The sequence below is a fragment of the Tachyglossus aculeatus genome, chromosome 2, assembly GCF_015852505.1.
Source record: "Tachyglossus aculeatus isolate mTacAcu1 chromosome 2, mTacAcu1.pri, whole genome shotgun sequence".
Classification (NCBI taxonomy): domain Eukaryota; kingdom Metazoa; phylum Chordata; class Mammalia; order Monotremata; family Tachyglossidae; genus Tachyglossus; species Tachyglossus aculeatus.
In genome coordinates, this window is record NC_052067.1 from 82,649,363 (window position 1) to 82,666,377 (window position 17,015).

At 43.2% G+C, this 17,015-nt stretch overlaps 1 protein-coding gene across 3 annotated transcripts in view; it reads left to right on the top strand.

Annotated features, from left to right (window-relative positions):
- HBS1L (HBS1 like translational GTPase) overlaps positions 1-17,015 on the top strand; it is a 118,117-nt gene that overhangs the window by 50,219 nt on the left and 50,883 nt on the right. For 2 of the 3 annotated variants that reach the window (XM_038759944.1, XM_038759952.1), the window contains one exon: positions 16,054-16,162. In XM_038759944.1, the coding sequence (XP_038615872.1) occupies positions 16,054-16,162 (109 nt within the window). The remainder of the gene's footprint in view (positions 1-16,053; positions 16,163-17,015) is intronic. The other variant, XM_038759951.1, reaches the window with a different exon arrangement.

The window sequence follows — 17,015 nt, forward strand, 5'->3', positions numbered from 1 at the left end:
GCTTCTTAAGCCATGCTTCTTAATTCAGGATAGGGAGGAAGGAGGGCAGTGCATTTCAAAACAGTGGATTCACCATGAAATAAACCTGTGTTTAAAAATGTATGATTGGCTCCTTGCCCACTGACTACCCAGAGGTTTCATTTTTTTCAGCTCTTCTGCACAGAAAAGCTCTGTTTTTGATGACCCGACTTGAAAATGCACTCTACAGCATTGAATGCGTGTGCATAACCATTTCTTCTGACACCTCCTCACCTCCTTTGGAGATGCATTTTTGGAAGAAATCCCTTAATTAATCAAACAATCAATTGTATTTTTTTATGGTACTAAGTGTTAAGTATGTGTCAAACACTGTTCTGAGCGCTGGGGTAGAAAGAGATTATTTAGGTTGGACATTCCCTGTTCTTAGTGGGGTTTACAGTCTAAGTAGGAGGAGATCAGTTATTTAATCCCCATTTTATAGTTTAAGGAAATGGAAGCATTGAAAAGTCAAGTGCTTAGTACAGTGCTCTGCACATAGTAAGCGCTCAATAAATACGATTGATGATGAATTGACTTGTCCAGGGTCACAGCAAGTAATTGGAAGAACTGGATTAGAACTGTGGTCCTTTGACTGTGCTCTTACCACTAGGACAAGCAATCAGCTGCAGCTAACTGATGCTGACTTTCGGGTACATCATCGTCATTATCAGTGGTATTTATTGAGCGCTTACTATGTGTGGAGCACTATACTAAGTGCTTGAAAGAGTGCAGTATAACAGATTTGGTAGACGTGTTCCCTCTCCACAGGAGCTTACGGTCTGTGATGGTGATTTAGGTTTATGATTAGTGTTTACCTAGCAACGTTCTCTAAAAAGCAGTCAATCATATTTATTGAGCACTTACCATGTGCCAGGCACTGTATTAAGCGCTTGGGAGAGTACAGTATAATAGACACATTCCCCGTTCACAACAAGCTTGCCTTCTTGAGGACAAGCTTACACCATGTGGAAGCAGAATGTGTCTCTTCTCTGTGGGGAATCAAAATGGAATTGTCCATTGTACTTTTTGTACCATGTATCCTCCCCAGCGCTTAGAACAGTGCTCTGCACACCGTAAGCGCTCAATAAATACTATTGAATGAATGAAAACAGTGCTTTGCACATAGTAAGCGCTTAACAAATGCCATTATTATTATTATTACTGTGGTTAAAATTCATGTAGTTTTGAGAAACCAAATCCTGAATGGGTTTTTCCTGCTGCTATGGTTATGTATTCTCTAGACTGTAAGCTCATTATGGACAAAGAATGCGCCTACCAACTTTAGTTGTACTTTCCGAAGGGCTAACACAGTGTTCTGCACACAGTAGGCGCTCAACAGATACCACCGACGGCGATGATGATGGTGATGTGTCCAAAAATCAGCATCGGCTGTGGCGTGGTGCTTGCTTTGGACTCCAAAGAAGTCAGTTTGGGCTGTGTAGAAACAGACTTTATTTCCAAAGCCGGCAATAACCCTCAGACAGTTCATAGCAAGAAAAGGGCCTAAAATAAATCCTTTGCTTTCTTGGCATCCTCTTGCATTGATCATCAACCAATGCTTTTAGCGATTTATAAATATTTATTAAGAATCCCCCAAGGCACAGTTCTGCTGCAGCTTCTCAATACCATTCAAGTAGCGCAGAAAGCGACAGAAGATTCAGGGAAAAATTCACAGCAATTCCATCTGCTGCTAGTTGTAAAGAAAGTGAAAAATGGCAGCATTAACTGCTGAGATTTGGTACACACTTCACAATTGCCCATCTTAGGTAAGTTTAAACGTGCTATAAGAATTTCAGGCTTGTTAATTAGAATATGGCCGTGGATCCTTTGTTGATGCATCCGTTAGTATTCAGAAAACACGCAAATAAATGTCCAGGGAAAATTAAAGCTTATGTGTTGTCTCCTGAAGAATTCACTTAGTAAAGGATTAATAGCACCATCACCAGGCAAGACTAAGCAACCCTGAAATTACTAATTGGGTTATTTATAGAAATATGATTAGTGTTTAATTGCAATAGGATATGCTTTTGTTTCCGCATATAGTACTTTCAGTTTTAAATGTACTCATAATATGCTTAATTTTTAACTGACCCACTATTCATTTGCATTAAACGGTTACCTTGACTATTGGTTGGTGAATTTGAGTTTACCCCATGTAAACTCTTTTAGCATGCCGTCTCATGGCTGAGAAGTTAAAATTTAGCCGCCTTTTCCCATCCTTTAAAAAATTTCAGTGAAGGAAGGGAAACATTCATTTTAGGAAAATTTGTCAAATGAGCACAGGCCAATGGTGACGTGATCGTTGGACGCTGCAGCCGTCTGGACACTCTCCTCCTATAACATTGTTTATCATCATCATCTTCATCAGTTGTATTTATTGAGCGCTTACTGTGTGCAGAGCACTGTACTAAGCGCTTGGGAAGTACAAATTGGCAACATATAGAGACAGTCCCTACCCTTATCGTGACTTAACATATCTAACACACAATTCCCTTTAAGATGAGAGCAAATTTCCTGGTTTCAAGTAAGAACAGCAGGACTCTAAGCAAAATGAAAATACTAAATGAAATCATAGAGACAAGTGTATCCCCATCTCAATCCTTGTCTTTAAAAAAGGGCCAAAGAAGCTTTGCTTTCCTCTTGCCTGTAAGGCATCTTTCCGGACTGTTCACGTTACAAATTCTTTTCCTGTAAAGCTTTTGTTATGTACCTTATTGCAAGACTGAAATTCAGACTGACGAATCCAGGAATGACTTGCCACCAGAAGTAACGTGCTCGCTGGAAGCTTCTTACTGTGAAATATTGAAAACCAAGCATTTTTGGAGCGTTGCTCTAGAGGGCTGGCCTGACTTTCAGCTGGTTTTGCGAGTGCATTGTTTATGTAATGGCTACAATCGGTGTTTCTGTGGGAGTGTCTGTGGCAAAGGCCAGATTGACTTTCACTGAAGAGAAGCCGTGTAGCCTACTGGAAAGAGCAAGGGCCTGGAGTCAGGAGACCTGAGTTCTAATCAAGCACTTAGCGCAGTGCTCTGCACACAGTAAGTGCTCAATAAATTCAGTTGATTAATCCCGGCTCCACTACTTTCATTCAGTCAGTCATATTTACTGAGCACTTACTGTGTGCAAAGCACTGTCCTTAGCACTACTTGGGCTGTGTGATCTTGGGCAAGTCACTTCTGTGCCTCCGTTTCTATAACTGTAAAATGGGGATTCAATACCTTTTCTCCCTCCTGCTTAGAATGCGAGCCTCACGTGGGACAGGGACTGTGTCTGACTTGATTAACCTGTTTCTACCCTAGCACTTAGATCAGTGCTTTGACAAGTAGTAAGCACCTAACAAATACTGTAAAAAAAAAAAAATGCCAATGCCCTGGAGCAAGCATCACTGCACGTTAATTAGTATTGACATTGTTGTAGACCTTGTACTTTTCATTTTGGGTACAGGGGAAAGTCCGTGATTAACTTGCATCTACCCCAGAGCTTAGGAAAGTGCTAGACACATAGTAAGGGCTTAACAAATTCCGTAAAAGGAAGGTGACGATAGTGAAGGGGACGGGGAATTTAGGGGCGATGACTGGGAGGGGATAGATTTCGTAGAGTTAATAGGCCACAAAGCCACTGCCGTGGGTCTTTTTACCTTGACTACAGAGGCTCTGGCCTTATCAGAGATGCCCTTGGATCAGCAAGTCTGGGGGTCCAGTAAAGCTAATCCACTTCTGCCAGAATGTATGTTTTTCCTAGGAAACTTGGCTGGAACATTGGTAGGGAATTAAGGAACGTTTGTCCAGCAATACATTGTATGGACGGAACTCCATGTTGTTTGAAGAAAGGCCTCCTGGGCATGTAGAGGACTGGTCACCGTGAGTACCATAATTCAAGGGTTTTAATGCAGGGCGTTGTGAGAGCTCAAACCTCCGTGTTTTGAAGAAATGAGGTATATTTTAAGTACAGTGGTCTCAACAACAGATAAGGTCCTAAAGGCCAGCGACATGCCAAAGGTCTTCTCTGGACGGTGGTTGAAGTTGGGGTAGGGGCTTATAGCTTTTCAGAGTTTGCCTGGGTAAGGGAGGGTAATTGCCATTTCCTCTTGGAAACCCCCCAGTCAATTGGTCTTCCAATCTCTTCCCTTCCACCATTCCACTCCCTGCCCTCCCACATTGCCTGCTTCCATCCCTCTCCCTATCCGTAGGGGAAGTCCACTCCCCACCTGACATGACACGGTATCATAGTGCAAAAAATCAATCAATCAATTGTATTTATTGAGCGCTTACTGTGCGCAGAGCACTGTACTAAGCACTTGGGAAGTACAAGTTGGCAACATACAGAGACAGTCCCTACCCAACAGTGGGCTCACAGTCTAAAAAATATGGATTATTTAAGACTCAGAATGAATTGAAAGTCCCGAACTGCTTTTCTATTTTACATACTAAAATAAGTTCACATAGTTTCGCCTTTGATTGGAAAATACATTCGGAGTGCATTAGAAAATACAAGACCTGTGTAGTTGATTAGGCAGGGCAATCATACCTAATTTAGGCTTATTTGAAACTTTTAGACTGTGAGCCCACTGTTGGGTAGGGACTGTCTCTATGTGATGCCAATCTGTACTTCCCAAGCGCTTAGTACAGTGCTCTGCACATAGTAAGCGCTCAATAAATACGATTGATTGATTGACTGATTTGAAAGACTTCATTCTTGGTAGCCCCGGCAGTCATGATTTCTGTGTCTGAATCTTGTAAATGGAATTTAAGCGTTTAATCAGTTCAGTGAAATGATTTCCCATTTAAAGCAGTTTTCATTGAAAAGCCTAACTGGCTTCTTTGAAAAATTTTTTTTCGATCTTGATTTTTCTGCATGTGTACAGACAGACTGAAACTTTTATAGAGAAGGTAATAGTTGACAGCAAAAGCTTAACTTACCTGGAAAACCCCTGCCTGTGGTTTCAATTTAGGAAATAACCTTAGTATTATATGTCAAGATGTTTTTACTTGGGGAATTATTTTGATAAGTACCTAGGTGAATTAGGATTTATTTTTCTTTTGTTCCGTACTTTAAATTAGTTGTGTACAACTAGCCACATTTTAAACATTGAAATGAATCGGTGTAAGGATTAAAAATGAAATGGTAATTCATGTGAAAATCAAAATGTGTGCCAAAAAACCCATCATAATCAGCAAATCATGTTTTAAAAAACTAATGCTATTCTCCTCCTAAATGTTAAAAGTATTTTGAACATTTTTTTTGCAAAAGCAGGTTTTGTGTAGTCCCTTTGGTCAAGGCCATCGTTTCTGCCCTGAGTATAAAATATTTCTAGTATGACAGGTGGATGGTTGCTTTAAGTGGAAAGAGCATGGGCTTTGGAGTCAGAGGTCATGGGTTCGAATCCCAGCTCCGCCACTTGTCAGCTGTGGGGCCTTGGGCAAGCCACTTAACTTCTCTGTGCCTCAGTTACCTCATCTGTAAAATGGGATTAAGACTGTGAGCCCCACGTGGGACAACCTGATCACCTTGTATCCCCCAGCGCTTAGAACAGTGCTTTGCACATAGTAAGTGTTGAATAAATGCTATTATTATTATTATTATTATTATGTGTTTTGATCTATATGGACCCAGGAAGAACTAGATTCTAATCCCGGTTCCTCCACTTGTCTGCTGGGTGGCCTTGGACGAGTCACTTAACTTCTGTGGGTCTCGGTTACCTCATCTAAAAAATAAGGATTAAGACTGTGAGTCCAATGTAGGACAAGGACTGCGTCCAACCTGATGGGGTTGTATCTACCCCAGTGCTTAATAATAATAATAATAATAATAATAATGGCATTTATTAAGCGCTTACTATGTGCAAAGCACTGTTCTAAGCGCTGGGGAGGATACAAAGTGATTAGGTTGTCCCACGTGGGGCTCACAGACTTAATCCCCATTTTACAGATGAGGGAACTGAGACACAGCGAAGTCAAGCAACTTGCCCAAAGTCACACAGCTGACAAGTGGCGGAGCCGGGATCTGAACCCACGGCCTCTGACTCCAAAGCCCATGCTCCTTCCACTGAGCACTGTGCCTGGCACATGGTAAGCGTTTAGCCAATTTTTTTTTTTTTAAAAAGAGAAATGATTACCCTTTTCCCTCTAAGGGACCTTGCCGCCATCCCCTCCCCTCCACCCCTGCCACTGACCAACAGGTTTCCAGACAACTTCCCCTTCTCCCCAGGGAGTGGAGGGACTACTACCACTCCGTCGGATTTCTGAGTGACTTGATGGCCAATTCTGAAGCTCCCCTCCTTTCCTGTCTAGCGCAGAGCCTTCCACACTCTTTTACTGCATCATCATGTGCTCCTCTTGAAACCAGCCAAATCCCGGGCCCTTTTCCCTTCAATCTTCTTGACCTCCCTTTCGAGTAGTCAGCTATAGGAGAGAAGGAACAGCCCATGACGAGAGGGAGGTGAAGGGGAAGAGGGAGAATCAATCAATCAATCAATCATATTTATTGAGCGCTTTCTGTGTGCAGAGCACTGTACTAAGCGCTTGGGAAGTACAAGTCGGCAGCACACAGAGACAGTCCCTACCCAACAGCGGGAGTGCGTGCTGGAGTCCTCATGATGGTAGTGAAACCTTGAAGAACTAGGCCTTGGGAGGAGGCCTCAGTGGTCCAGTGGACACAACTACATAACGTCAGGTTGCAGTGCGACGTAACGGAAGATTTGCTGCCCTGGAAGTTGAAGGTCCCGGGTTATATTCCCGGCTCTGCCCCTTATCTACTGTGTGGCCTTCAGCAAGGCGCTTAACCTCCCCATCCCTAAATTTCCCCATCCGGAAAATGGAGGTCCTAGTCCCTGACTCTACCTTGCAGGGGTGTTGAGGTGAGCAAATGAAACACAGTGATGGACGGTGCTTTGGTGTTGAAAGCATTCAATTTACCCTTAGATTGTGAGGCGGCGAGCCCGTCGTTGGGTAGGGTTGGCCTTTCCAAGCGCTCAGTACGGTGCCCTGCCCCCAATAAGCGCCCAATCATTGCGACTGAATGAATGAGCAGCGGGGCACCACGCCCCCACATATCCCGGGCCTTTGATGATAATAGTAATGATGGTATTTGTTGAGCGCTTACTATGTGCAAAGCACGGTTCTAAGCGCTGGGGAGGTTGCAAGGTGATCAGGTTGCCCCACGGTGGGGGGCTCACCGTCTTAATCCCCATTTTACAGATGAGGGAACTGAGGCCCAGAGAAGTGAAGTGACTTGCCCAAAGTCACCCAGCTGACAGTTGGCAGAGGCGGGATTTGAACCCATGACCTCTGACTCCAAAGCCCGCGCTCTTTCCACTGAGCCACACTGCTTCTCGTAAGCAGCACCCCCACATATCCTGGGCCTTTAATAATAATAATAATAATAATGATGGTATTTGTTAAGTGCTTACTATGTACAAAGCACTGTTCTAAGCACTGGGGAGGTTACAAGGTGATCAGGTTGTCCCACGCAGGGGGGGCTCACCGTTTTAATCCCCATTTTACAGATGAGGGAACTGAGGCCCAGAGAAGTGAAGTGACTTGCCAACTTGTACTTCCCAAGCGCTTAGTACAGTGCTCTGCACATAGTATGCGCTCAATAAATACGATTGATTGATTGATTGATTGATTGCTCTGCACACAGTAAGCGCTCAATAAATATGATTGAATGAATGAATACAGGGACTGCATCCACCTGAGGTTAACTTATACATACCTCAGGATTTAGAAGTGACACCTGGTAGGCATTTAATCAATCAGTCAGTGGTATTTAGTGAACACCTACCGTGGACAGAATACCGTACTAAGCGAATGGGAGAGTAAAATACAGCAGAATTAGCAGAAATTCTAACTGCAGGCACTGCAAAAGTGTTCTAGTTAAAGTGTCTGCTTTAACTTTATCGTTATTATCTAGATGGGTGTGTCGATATGGTTAATGCTTCTCTCCGCTGACTTGCCTAATCTAAGATTTATGGCACACCCCAGCCACAGTGTTAGGTATTTTTTTCACCTGAAATCTTAAAAAAAAAAAAAAAAGCAATTTTTCTCCAGGAAGAAAAGTGCCACAAAACCCACACTTCCCTGCTAATTTCTCCTAGGTATCAATTATCATTAAGCCGACTTCATTTTTGTTTATGAAAAGTGTACGTTTCCGCTGTAGGGGCAGTTCGGCTTTTTTTTTTTTTTACAGAACAGTAACATTTGGAAGTATGCACAACCGTCTCACCACTTACTTGCTAATGTACTAGAGTAATCATCGTCATCCATGGTATTTATTAAGTGCTTACTGTGTGCAGAGCACTGTCCTGAGTACTTTGGAGAGTAATATACAAGTGGTGATAAACACCTTCCATGCCCACAAGGAGCTTGTAATCTAAATGGGATGTTCTCTGTTACTTTCTCCTACCTGTAACGCTTAATCGTCTGTCTCCCCTGCTGGATAGTAAACTTCTTGAAGGCAGTCTCCTAAGTGATGATGATGATGATGGCATTTCTTAAGCACTTACTATGTGCAAAGCACTGTTCTAAGCGCTGGGGAGGTTACAAGGCGATCAGGTTGTCCCCCGGGGGGCTCACAGTCTTCATCCCCATTTTACAGATGAGGGAACTGAGGCCCAGAGAAGTGAAGTGACTTGCCCAAGGTCACACAGCCGACAAGTGGCGGAGCCAGGATTAGAATTTCTGACTTTCTGACTGCCAGATTCCCACTACACCAGGCTGCTTTGATCCTCATAAATCTCCAATTGCCTCTATTTCTCTCTAATAGAGAGATATATAAATATAATATTAATATGTATTTTATATATAATATTTTTATGTATATTATTATATATAATACAAATGCTATCATTATAATAGCACCTCCTGAGTATTGGCTCTTAGACTCAGACTCTCCACTATCAATCAATCCATTCGTCACATATACTGAGCACTTAATAATAACAATGATGGCATTTGTTAAGCGCTTACTACGTGCCAAGCACTGTTCTAAGCACTGGGGGGGATACAAGGTGATCAGGTTGTCCCCCGTGGGGCTCCCAGTCTTCATCCCCATTTTACAGATGAGGTAACTGGGGCCCAGAGATGTGAAGTGACTTGCCCAAGATCACACAGCAGACATGTGGTGGAGGCGGGATTCGAACCCATGACCTCTTACTCCAAAGCCCACGCTCTTTCCACTGAGCCATGCTGCTTCTTACTGTGTGCAGAGCACCCAACTAAGTGCTTATTTACAATGTTCGGTGCAGAGTTGGGGCTCAGTCAGTGACACTGTGCAGCGCATTGTATTAAGGGTTTGGGAGAGTATAGTACCCAGGGTTGGTAGACATGGTTCCTGCCCACAGGAAGCATGATAATGCCTGATTAATTGACTTGAAAGGATCTCTGTCTTTAGTAGGTGTTACCCTAAGTGCCTTCTGTAAATTCCCTTTTTCCCTCCTTCCTTCCCCCCCTTCTCCCTCCATCCTTGCCTTTCTCCTTCTTTCCCCCCCTTTCTTCCCTCTTCCTTCCCTCTCTCCCCTTTCCTTCCCTCTCTTTCTCCCCTCTTCGTTCCCTTTCTCCTCCCTTCCCCTTTCTCCCATAGAGCACAGGCCTGAGAGTCAGAAGGTCACGGGTTCTAATCCCGGCTCCACCACTTGTCTGTTGTTTCGCCTTGGGGATGTCACTTTACTCCTGTGTGCCTCAGTTACAGCAACTGGAAATGGGGGTAAAGACTGCGAGCCCTATGTGGGACAGGGACTGTATCCAACCCAATTTGCTTGTCTCTACCCCAGCTCTTAGTACAGTGCCTGGCACATAGTAAGCGCTTAAATACAGCAGTTTATTCTTGTTATTATGATACAGCAGAAACACCAGTCAAATGCATTGCCTGAACTGCAAATGTTGAGTGGAGAATGGGAATGATGAGTTGTGCCTGTTCTAATATTTTGTTGTTTCTAGTTCTTTATAGCTAAAGTAATTGTGTTTGGACATTAAAAAAAAAAGTGCATTATTACCAAAGGGATCAAACACTGGAACAGAATTTCGTGGGAGGTTGTAGACTTTTAACTTCTGGAGCTCTCTATCCCAGCCTGCTGAGTCTTTCGCTTGTATGGAGTCAGGAGGCCAGATTGGTTGAAGTCGATATTCTCTCCAGCTCTTTGCTTCTACGATTTCTTCACGTTTAGTGAAGTGAGCACCTTGTAAACTCCCCAGCGCTTAGAACAGTGCTTTGCACATAGTAAGCGCTTAATAAATGCCATTATTATTATTATTATTATTGTTATCATTATTATTGTCATTATTATTATTATTATTATTATGTGGAGGAGAAATTCCAAGATGTATTTGAACCTCAGCCGTAAATAGAGAATCAATTTATGATGATTTGCAAGTCATGTAAATAAAAATAGCAAGTACTCTGAGGATATTTCTGAACAAATGTCAGCTGTCAAATAACTTATTTAAGGATGGGTGTGAGGGGAGAATGAACTTCTAATGTTAAACGTTTGGTATTCAGATAATAATAATGGTGATGGTATTTAAGCACTTGACTATGTGCCAGGCACTGTACTAAGTGCTGGGGTTGATACAAGTATATCGGGTTGGACACAGTCCCTGTCCCGTGTGGGGCTCACGGTCTCAATCCTCATTTTACAGACGAGGTAACTGAGGCCCAGAGAAGTGAAGTGACTTGCCCAAAGTCACACAGCAGACAAGTGGCCAAGCCGGGATTAGAACCCATGACCTCCTGACTCCTGGGCCCGGTCTCTATCCACTATGTCATGCTGCTTCTCGTCCTTGTTAACAGAATGACCTTCTGGGGGAAAACATGAATTTAACAACGTCCATCATTTCTTTTTTTGTGGTATTTGTTAAGTGCTTATTATGTGTCAAGCGCTGTTCTAAGCACTGGTGTAGTTACAAGGTTATCAGGTTGGACACAGTCTGGATAGGAGGGAGTAGGACTTAACCCCCATTTTACAGATGAGGAAATTGAGGCACAGAGAAGTTAGGTGATCTGAAGGTCACCTAGCTGCAAAGTGGCAGAGCTGGCATTTAGAACCCAGATCCTTTGGATCCCAGGCCCGTGCTCTTTCCAGCAGGCCACACTGCTTTCCTTTTTATCGTTAACATCCTGGATTTCTTCAGGTTAATATACCCCCCACACTCCCACCTCAATTGGCATATCTCTTGGCTAAATTTGGTGGCTGAATAAGAGCCCCCACCTCCTGCAGTGCAGTTAGGTGAAGTGATATAATTTGGTGCATTCACTCGTCTCACAACCCTGGCCAAAAATAGAAGATGGCAAGACTCTTTTGAAGGGGCTGAAACCGAAGGAAGAAGCACATTGCTGATTAATGAATGGGAGGGATGTATGATCCAAAAAAATCTCCATGACTCTCGGCGTGGGATAGGGGAAGCCGTCTTTTAATCTTTCCTCCCGGTGGTTAGTGTGGTGGAGGCTGCTTCCTCAGCCCGGTCTTGAAGCCCGTTCGCAGTTCGGGGACAGCCTGACCAGAAGTGGGCACGGAGAACACCCAAACATTATAATATAAGGGACTGGGAAGGAACGAGGCTCACGGGAGCTGGAATTATTATTATTATTATTTTTGGCTCTAAGTCCCCCACCCCCTGAGTGAGAGGATTTGAGTCAGTAGGTTACAAGGTCAGGGACAAGCGTCAGATGGCTATGCGAGTCAAAATCAGAAACAAAAGTTAGTTATAGGTGGCAGGAACTGCTCAGGAAATGTGACAGAACCGGGCGTTATGTCTGTTTGAACAGATCTATCCGAGGAAGGGATTTGCATTTTAAAATATGAGTATTGTTCTGTAGGCCCTTCTAATAAAAGGTGTGTGAGAGCATCATATGTTTGGTGCATGTAGGTGCATTTCGGATCTTTGGTGATCAGACTTCCAGTGCTGCTGACTGGTACGGAATTAGAAGTTTAGATCGACCAATCTTTCGTATTTATTGAGTGCCTACTGTGTGCAGAGCACCGTGCTACAATACGACATGGTAGACTCGTTCACTGCCCACAACGAGCTCACAGTGTAGAGCGTTTGATGCTGATAGAGTCATTTGTGAAGTCCGAGTTGCCCATTTGCCCGCTGTATTTCTACCTTCCGGCTGTAGTGTTTGTTCTCTTCTTTCGCCTCCCCAGCTTCCTGCTTCAAGTACGGTGAATTGGTGTTTCACTGGTAAAAGGGTTTTTGGTTAAGCCTTTAACCTAGAAATGACTGTATTGTTTTTGCAGTCAAGGAAGCTGATTGACAGACAACTTTCCCATGACTTCTATTCACGTCCTGTTTCCACCTTTCCTTGTTGTTTTTCTAGCGTCGTCTGCCTTCTCGTTTGACATACCGCTACAATCCAAACGTTTTAAAATGTGGTCTCCTAACTCAGATCCCTGCCCGTCTTCAAGCAGTATTTATACAGAAGAGGTCTACTTACAAATTTTTAAAACGGTTCTCTTGGTTTTCATTTTTCTGGGCGTAAACCGATTTGGCATCCAGGATTATTTGTTAGTTCCTGGAGGTGCTATCCCTCGAGCTCTGCCTTGTGAGAGCGGGACTTTATACTAGTCCAAGTCCTGCTTTCGTTTTGAGCTCGGGGAGCTTGTCTCTTCTTGGGAAGAGCATCCTTTCCGGCTTCCATAGCTCTTCCAACAGGATAGGAGAGGTGGTCCCAATAGTAGTTTTGTAAAAACACTCCTGCAAATGATGGGCATCTGTCCCTTTCAAGTAAATCCTGCAGCTTCTTTTTTTTTCCCCCCTCCCTGGATTATAAATGAGTGGTGGCTTATAGCCAAACCCCTTCTACGCTGAAACTTTCGGTGATGTGGCAACGTTGCTGCGATCCAGAAACCACAGGCAGCTGATTGCCTTGTGCCCCTGAGGCTGCTCGGTGATACTGACTGACTCCCTAACTAGAGAAGCTCTCTCAGGCACCAGGCAGACTTCTTCCCTCCTTCCCTGTTCAGACCCAACTGGAATTCCAGCAAGGAATCTCCCCAGACTGGGAACTTGAAGAACAATAATAATCATAATCTGTTTAAATGCCTTAGAATGTGCCAAGCACTGGGGTAGAGACAGAGTAATCAAGTTGGACACAGTCCCTGTCCTTACTGCACACAGAAAGCGCTCAATAAATGTGATTGATTGATTACATGGGTCTCACAGTCTAAATAGGAGGGGGAAATCAAGTAATCAGTCCCCATTTTACAGATGAAGGAACTGAAGCTTAGAAAAGTTAAATGAGTTACCCGATTCCTTCTCCAAGGTGGTCTTGGATTACTTTGAAGCCTCTTTGGAATGCAGAAGGATCCATACCATACCAACTCAGAAAGCCAACTTAATTTTCTTATGGCATTTGTTTTTAATAGTATTTGTTAAGCATTTATATGTGCCAGGTGCTGTCCTAAGCGCTGGGGTAGATACAAGCTAATCAGGCCGGACACAATCCGTATCCCACTTGAGGCACATAGTCTTAATCTCCATTTTACAGAGGTAACTGAGGCACAGAGAAGTGAAGTGACTTGCTCAAAGTCACACAGCAGAAAAGTGGTGGAGCTGGAATTAGAGCCCACAAATGTTCTTGAGGCAGGAAAAGCTGTCAAAAAACAAAATGCAAAACCCTGCGACCAGGTGGTTCACCAGCTCCATATTTAATACCCGAGGAGAGCCCTGGTTTCAAGCACTCAAGTATCACTGATCTTCAAACTTACTCAGTTTTAATAAGGTTTCTGCATTGGACAGATAGCCTACCTCATTTTAAGAAATATACTTACCTAAAGATTGCTTCAGAAATAGGCTTCTTTAGGAGGATGATCCCAGTTTTCTGGGCCAGATATATATTATTCCAAGCAAGCTTAATGAGCGAAGCAGCGTGGCTCAGTGGAAAGAGCCCGGGCTTTGGAGTCAGAGGTCTGGGGTTCAAATCCAGGCTCTGCCAGTTGTCAGCTGGGTGACTTTGGGCAAGTCACTTCACTTCTCTGGGCCTCGGTTACCTCATCTGTAAAATGGGAATTGACTGTGAGCCCCCCATGGGACAACCTGATCGCCTTGTAACCTCCCCTGCGCTTAGAACAGCGCTTTGCACGTTGTAAGCGCTTAATAAATGCCATAAAAAATTAACACTTTTTTTCTAAAATTATTGCTAGTCTGGTTTCTCGTAGCTGCAGGAAACTGACTTTCTTAAAGAAAACTTTGCTGTCATCCTCTCCACCCTTCTACCTCCTTCAGCCGCCCCCTGCATGAAATAGATGGCCGAGAAATCTGGTCGTTCTTTCAAAAAAGAGTTTTTTCATCCCCAGGAACAAACTATCGATGTGGAAAAACTCATTGATCAAAATAAGAATTCCACAGACAATTGAAGGGCCAAGTGGAAGGTACAAAGAGTAGAAATTGTGCTCGCTAAAAGAGAAGCGTAAACAAAATAGCTCAATTGCATAGGGTCAAGATAAGAAAAACTAAAACCCAATAAGAAGATTGAACGAATCTAAGTTACAATACAATTATTCAAGAAAGCAAAAGAGGATCAGAGAAAAATCACCTTACTTATCCCTGGCCCTAGACAGGAAAGGCAAGCTGCCAACAATTGTGTTTTAGTATTTTTTCACTTCTATCTTTTAGAGAAAGGTGTAATTGAACTATTGACAGGGGCTACTACTTCGACTTGGAAAGTCGCAAGCCAAAGGAAAGACATAATTAATGGTTAGCTAAGGAAGTGATCTTTAAAGAAGATGATCTTAGTACAGTGCTCGGCACATAGTAAGTGCTCAGTAAATACGAGTGATTGATTTTTCACTAGGTCATGCTGCTTCTCCAGGAAAATAAAAAAAGAAGCAGTGTTTTGACCAGCTCTAATTGTTAGTTGGCTTAAAATTAATAATAATAATGATAATAGTATTAGCACTTACTCTGTGCTGGACACTGTACTAAGTGCTGGGGTAGATGCAGACTAATCAGTGCGGACACATGGGGATCACAGTTTTAATCCTCATTTTACTGATGAGATAATAAGTGCTGTCATTATTATTATTACATATTCCCTGCCCGTGATGAATTTATTGTTATACTTTCCCAAGTGGTTAGCTAAGCACTCTATATGCTCAGTAAATACTATTTTTTGTTGTTGTTGTCATTTAGTACTTTACTGTGTGTCAAGCAGCATGGCTCAGAGGAAAGAGCGTGGGCTTTGGAATCAGAGGTCATGGGTTTGAATCCCGACTCCACCACATGACTGCTGTGTGACCTTGGGCAGGTCACTTGACTTCTCTGAGCCTCAGTTACCTCATCTGTAAAATGGGTATTAAGATTGTGAGCCCCACGTGGGGCAACTTGATCACCTTGTAAACCCCCCCAGCGCTTAGAACAGTGCTCTGCACATAGTAAGCGCTTAACAAATGCCATCATTAGTATTATAACTGAGTAATAGAGAAGTAAAGTGATTTGTCCATGGTCACAGATCATCATCATCAATCGTATTTATTGAGCGCTTACTGTGTGCAGAGCACTGTACTGAGCGCTTGGGAAGTACAAGCTGGCAACATATAGAGACAGTCCCTACCCAACAGTGGGCTCACAGTCTAAAAGGGGATGGAGTGGTGGATGCAGGATTAGAACCCGGGTCCTTCTAACCTCCAAGCCCATGCTTTATCCACTAGGCCGCACTGCTTGTCTATCACCAGTATCTGGGCAGCCATTTGATAGGCTCTCCCCCTCAATCATTCAATCCTATTTATTGATTGCTTATTGTGTGCAGACCATTGTACTAAGCGCTTGGGAGAATACATTATAACAGAGTTGGTAGAGACTTTCCCCTGCCCACACAGCACAGGACGATTGAAAAAAAAAATCAGTGTTTTGCCATCTCTCTGGGCTCTTGATTTAAATCAGGATAGCTGAGTGATATGGTTAGCCCCTGTTGAGAAGAAATGCCTGAGGTTTGTGACTATGGAATGGTAATTTTTCTTACCTGTAAAATGCTAGGAAAAGGATTGCTTTGATAGCCTTCTACAGTTTGACTTGATCTTCATGACTTTTTCTCTCCCACCAGGAAAATCAACAGATTCTCAGGTCTCCCGAAGTGAATCCGAGATTGGGCCCAAAGTTGCCAGGATGACAATATCTGGAAAGAAGCAAACAATGGGATTTGAAGTTCCTGGGTAAGACTTTGACTTCCATGCTATTTTCACTACTCATGTTTGATACAAAGGCACTTGGCATAATATCTGTGTCTAAATTCACATACTTGCAGCACTACAATTTACCAAGCTAACATAGCGTCTTATTGACTTCCAAGAGATGATGACCGGTTCATTTGAAAAGCAAATGAAAAAATTCACTGTGATAATAGTGCTAACAATAATATTTGTTGAACACTTGGTATATGCTGAACACGATACTACACAGTTAGATACAGGATCATCGGGTCGGACACTGTCCCTGTCCCACATGGGGCTCCCACTTTTGGAGGGAGAATAGGGATTAAATTCCTCAAGAACTTTAGTCACAGAAAAATTAAATAAGTCATCCAAGGTCACACAACAAGCAGGTGTTGGGGCCGGGATTAGATCCCAGGTCCTCTGTCTCCTAGGCCTGTCCTCTTTCCTCTAGGCCACGTTGTTTTTCTATTAAAAGTGCTGACAGTCTTCTAGACTGTGAGCCCGCTTTTGGGTAGGGACCGTCTCTCTATGTTGCCAACTTCTACTTCCCAAGCGCTTAGTCCAGTGCTCTGCACGCAGTAAGCGCTCAATAAATACGATTGAATGAATGCTGAAGTATATTTGTTGGATTTCTATAACCATGTAATCACTGATTCATTTGAAGAACAGTTTTTTAAGAGGGGTGATTTGGAAGCCATTTGCGGGCCTTTCAAATTTTGAAGTTGTTCATTTGTTGAAGTTGTTTATCCATTTGAAGATAAATCGTTGGGTGGAAGAACTAAGTTTTGTGGAAAGAGTGTAGATCAGGGTGTCAAGGAGATCAGGATCCTGTCACTGGTCTGCTGTGTGACCC